General features: G+C 37.9%; 1 protein-coding gene across 1 annotated transcript; it reads left to right on the forward strand.

Moving 5' to 3' along the window:
• The first annotated feature begins 918 nt into the window (after positions 1-918).
• Positions 919-2,540, forward strand: LOC137810623 (acidic endochitinase-like). The gene is made up of 2 exons (XM_068612002.1): positions 919-1,673; positions 2,113-2,540. The coding sequence occupies exons 1-2, from the start codon at positions 1,031-1,033 to the stop codon at positions 2,412-2,414; spliced, it is 945 nt and encodes a 314-aa protein (XP_068468103.1). The 5' UTR covers positions 919-1,030; the 3' UTR covers positions 2,415-2,540.
• Positions 2,541-4,648: the final 2,108 nt, after the last annotated feature.

Consider the following 4,648-nt stretch of genomic DNA (forward strand, 5'->3'; position numbering starts at 1 on the left):
CTTTCGTCTCAAAATCAAACCAAACATATATTTTTATATGTAGTAAATCCCTGTTGGTTTATGTTTATCCAAATTATCGTTCAAAGATTCCCTGTTGGTTTATGTTTATCCAAATTATCGTTCAAAGATTCCCTGTTGGTCGATGTTTGCACGTTAAAGGTTTGGAGTATAAATATACTTAGCATATGGATCACGTTACTACTGTAGAATAGCAACAAAAATTAGAAAATATGCTAATTTATTTCAGGTTTAATAACTTTTTTTAGTAATTTTATTTCTTTCTTTTTTCAATTTAGTTTCACTATTTAAAGGTCTTAATTTGATTTTTTTTTTTAAATAGTTAATTTAAGGTGTTATCATGTTAGTACCAAAGGACATATTCAGAAATAATGACTAAATTATTGTATGGTGGATCAGTTGTTTCATAGGCTAAGTCATAGTTAAAACGTGATGCTTAGGTTGTTATTTTGGTTTTATGCTCTTAAATAAAAAGATGTTTAGGTTATTTAGGTTTTATGCTCTCAAATAAAAAGATGTTTAGGTTGTTATTTAAGTTTTATACTCTTAAATAAAAAAGTTGCGATATGATTATTTATTATTATAACTTGGTCAAATTAAAACTTTTGAAATAATGAAATTGAATTGATAAAAGTGAGAAAAAAAAACTATCAAAACTTATATTTAAAGTTGAAGTTGAACTGGTCTTTGTGGTAAAAAAATAGTTTTATTTTTCTTCAAATATTGGAGAATAGAATTAAGTGAGTTTGTATTAGAATAAATTTTAAAAAAATTGACAAGCCTAATAATAAATTTGGCCCTGAGTTGCATTTTGACCAGTGTAATGATTGTATGTGCAAAAGTGGAGTGGAAACAATAGTGAGATTGGGTAATTGGCACGGTGCTTCTCCAATATGAATATCAACATCAAAAATTGAAATATTGGACTGTGAGATGAAGTAACTGGCAATCCACGGTCTCAGGTGCATGTTGTGCTATGTTACCCTTATAAAAAGGTCATTTTGATAACACCATGCATCAGCAAAAGAAAACATATACTTGTTTTTGTGTAGTTGTTTCAACAGAAATGGCAAACTTGGCAACCTCATTCTCATTCTTCACCTTGGCACTGTTGGCACTAGCAAGTGGTTCCAATGGTGGCAGCATTGCAGTGTACTGGGGCCAGAATGGCAATGAAGGCACCCTAGCAGAGGCATGTGCCACAGGGAACTATGAGTTTGCCATCTTGGCCTTTTTGCCAACATTTGGCAATGGCCAAACCCCAATGATAAACCTTGCTGGTCATTGTGACCCCTATAGTGATGCTTGCACTAAGTTGAGCTCAGACATCAAATCTTGCCAAGCCAAAGGCATAAAAGTGTTGTTGTCTTTGGGAGGAGGTGCTGGTAGCTACTCACTTGCATCTCCTCAAGATGCAAGGCAAGTGGCCACTTACCTTTGGAACAATTTCTTGGGGGGAACCTCTCCTTCTCGCCCTCTTGGACCTGCTGTTCTTGATGGCATTGACTTTGACATTGAAGGAGGATCAAACCTCTATTGGGATGATCTTGCAAGGTACCTCAAAGGGTACAGCAACAAGGGAAGAAAAGTATACTTGACAGCAGCCCCTCAGTGCCCCTTTCCTGATTCTTGGATAGGAAATGCCCTCAAGACAGGTACTTAAATAATGCCTATCTTTTTTCTATTTCTATCCTCTGTCATAAGACATATAATTTACATACAATTTTATGATAGTATTTTGTTGTTCCCTGGTTAAAATTTAAATTATAGTTTAACATTTTGATTGAATTGAAGCTTTAATTCTAATTGTAAGACCATACAAACAACATAGAATCTTCATACAATTTTTCCTCCTGTCATATTACTTAGAAAAGTTATATATGGATACTCAAACATGCTCAATGATAGTTAGATAGAGAGAAAAATTACAGATATTATATTTAATATGATATGATAAGAATGAGAAAAAGTAAAAGTATTAATTAAGCATTTAAAAATAATATATATGTGTGTATCATTTCATCTACTCTCTTCTTTATATAATGTATATTTCTCTTTCCCCTTCTCTCATATTTCAAATATAATTTTTTGCAGGTCTTTTTGACAATGTTTGGGTCCAATTCTACAACAATCCTCCTTGCCAATTCTCTAGTGAGATTACCAACCTGGAAGATGCATGGAAGCAATGGACTTCTGATATTCCAGCCAACAAGATCTTCTTGGGGCTACCAGCTTCCTCTGCTGCTGCTGGCAGTGGATTCATTGATGTGGATGACCTTACTTCCAAAGTGCTTCCAGCAATTAAGGGCTCTTCCAAATATGGGGGTATTATGCTGTGGTCTAGGTACTATGATGGCCAGAGTGGATACAGTTCCTCCATCAAGAGCCATGTCTAAAATATAAACTTATCTGAGTACAGTCATATTGGTACATGTGGATGTAATGTATAACATTTTATCTTGTACTGATGCTGTGAGTCATCAATATATATACATATATATTATTTCATGTACTGTGAACAAGTCCTCACCAGAACTATCCTGCACTATCTCTGAGTTATTTTGAGAAGCACTCATAATAGAAATTAAGAGATAAAGCCATAAAATCACAATTGAATATGAATATAACATAAATCAATCCTAACAGTATACATATTCAAATAAGAATTTGTACTCGGTGCTGCTAGTGTTGCACTCTCAAATAATTTTTTGGCACACTCTTGCACCTTTATTAATGTGCAAGAAGCTTCTCTCTAGTTAGAAAACTCAATCTGATCTTATCAAATATTTCTACCTGAATTCAAAGTCATGCAGGTAAGTGTTTCAGAACTAGGCACTTCTTCATTTTCTTTATTCACCCTTTTATAACAATACCATTTCTAATCAAATAATCTCATTTTCCATTATTAAAAAATCTATTGTACTGGTATGGACCGAACAGTCAAGTACCTTGACTCGGTCTCCTTGACCGAGCCGACCAAGCCTGACATGTTCATGCAGGCCGACCGACTCACCTAAACCATTAACGTTCACATCAAGGTCAACGCTAACATCAAGGTCAGTAAAGTTAAACTACCATTAAAAACTAGGTAATATGCCCATAAGTGTGATCCACTCCACTAATCCGGTTCAATAGTTCTCTAAGTCTCATCTTCCTAGTAGGAACAATTGGCGTCACCGTGGGGCCGAAAGAAACTAGCTGAAAAATGAAAGTAGATGGTCTCGACCAGAAACATGGAAAGGATGACTGAAGCCGATCAGGCAACGCTGCTGCTATCTCTACAGAGAGAGATGGCCGAGATGAAGAGGAAGACCGAAGAAGCTGGCAATAAGAACAAACAAGAGATGCAGGCTCTCGGAAAGGAGAATGAAGAGATGAAGAAGAAACTAATGGAGGGAGGACAATCTGTTGGACCGACCAATGTTGTCGGCAGACCCTACACCTCCCCTCCCAACCCGAGACCGGTGGAGGAGACGAGAGACAAGGTCCCCACCCATGAGATAGATGGTGAATCATGTCTCAACAAGTCGGCAAGGACAACTGTCACACTGGACTCGGCTCGCCGACACCCCTTCACCAATGCTATCATTGAAATTTCATTGTCGGACAAGTGGAAAGGTTTCAACAGAGATCGGTACGACGAATCTACTGACCCGAACAAGCATATGGATGCCTACACTACCCACATGAGTCTCTACACCTCGGACGACGCGGTGCTATTCCGAGTGTTCCTTACATCTCTAAAGAGAGCAACCCTCAGCTTGTTTACCAAGCTCCCACCCAATTTCATTGACAGTTTCGCCATACTCGTGGTGAAGTTTGAGACTCAGTTTGCTACCAGCAGGTCACATCACCTGACCTCTATCGCCCAAGTAGGCATCCGCTAGGAGAAGGGAGATTTGCTCATAACCTTCATTGACAGATTCAGCAAGGTGGCCATGAGCATCTGAAACCTTAGTCAGGACGTGGCCATGCACCATATGTTGACAGCCCTTCGACCTGGACCATTTGTTGATAATCTGTGTATGCAGCCAGCCACCAATCTGGACAAACTTAGGAAGAGAGCTGCTAAGTTCATGCAGCTGGAGGAACTCAGGGAGTTCCGCAACCAAGCCCATGCTGAGGCCAGCAGGGAGAAAAGCAAGGATGAAAAGGACTGCCAAAGCCGATTTGGCCAACGTGGTGACAGACGCAAAGATAATCGAGGAGACCAAAGAAGTCGATTCTCAAGATATACCCCCCGAGAGGGGGGGAATCTTGGATGAGGCACTCAGTGCCGAGCTAATTCCTCCTCCCAGAGGTGGTCAGCCCAAACAACGCCGACCAAAGGAAGCTGTGTTGGTATCACCATAACAGTGGGCATTCCTATTGGTTTTTAGAATAAATCAGAGGAAGATATTTTATTATCTTTGCTAACAATTACATTTATATTATATGCAGTAATTGATTCTTAAATGATTTTATGAGCAATTACCTACAAATATTAAATCAAAAATTAAAACATAATTAAAATAGAAGAATAAAATATCACGTGCACTTATGTGCATTTATATTCAGTTACAAAAAACACAATATCCAACACTCCTCCTTGATTTTTTGAACTGTAAATTCCAATCTTCTGACTTAAGAA

Source organism: Phaseolus vulgaris, chromosome 2, assembly GCF_000499845.2.
Source record: "Phaseolus vulgaris cultivar G19833 chromosome 2, P. vulgaris v2.0, whole genome shotgun sequence".
NCBI lineage: Eukaryota > Viridiplantae > Streptophyta > Magnoliopsida > Fabales > Fabaceae > Phaseolus > Phaseolus vulgaris.

Coding starts and splice junctions, on each gene's coding strand:
- LOC137810623 (XM_068612002.1), top strand. CDS start 1,031: ATGCATCAGCAAAAGAAAACATATACTTGTTTTTGTGTAGTTGTTTCA. Junction 1,674..2,112: donor AGGAAATGCCCTCAAGACAG/GTACTTAAATAA, acceptor AATTTTTTGCAG/GTCTTTTTGACAATGTTTGG.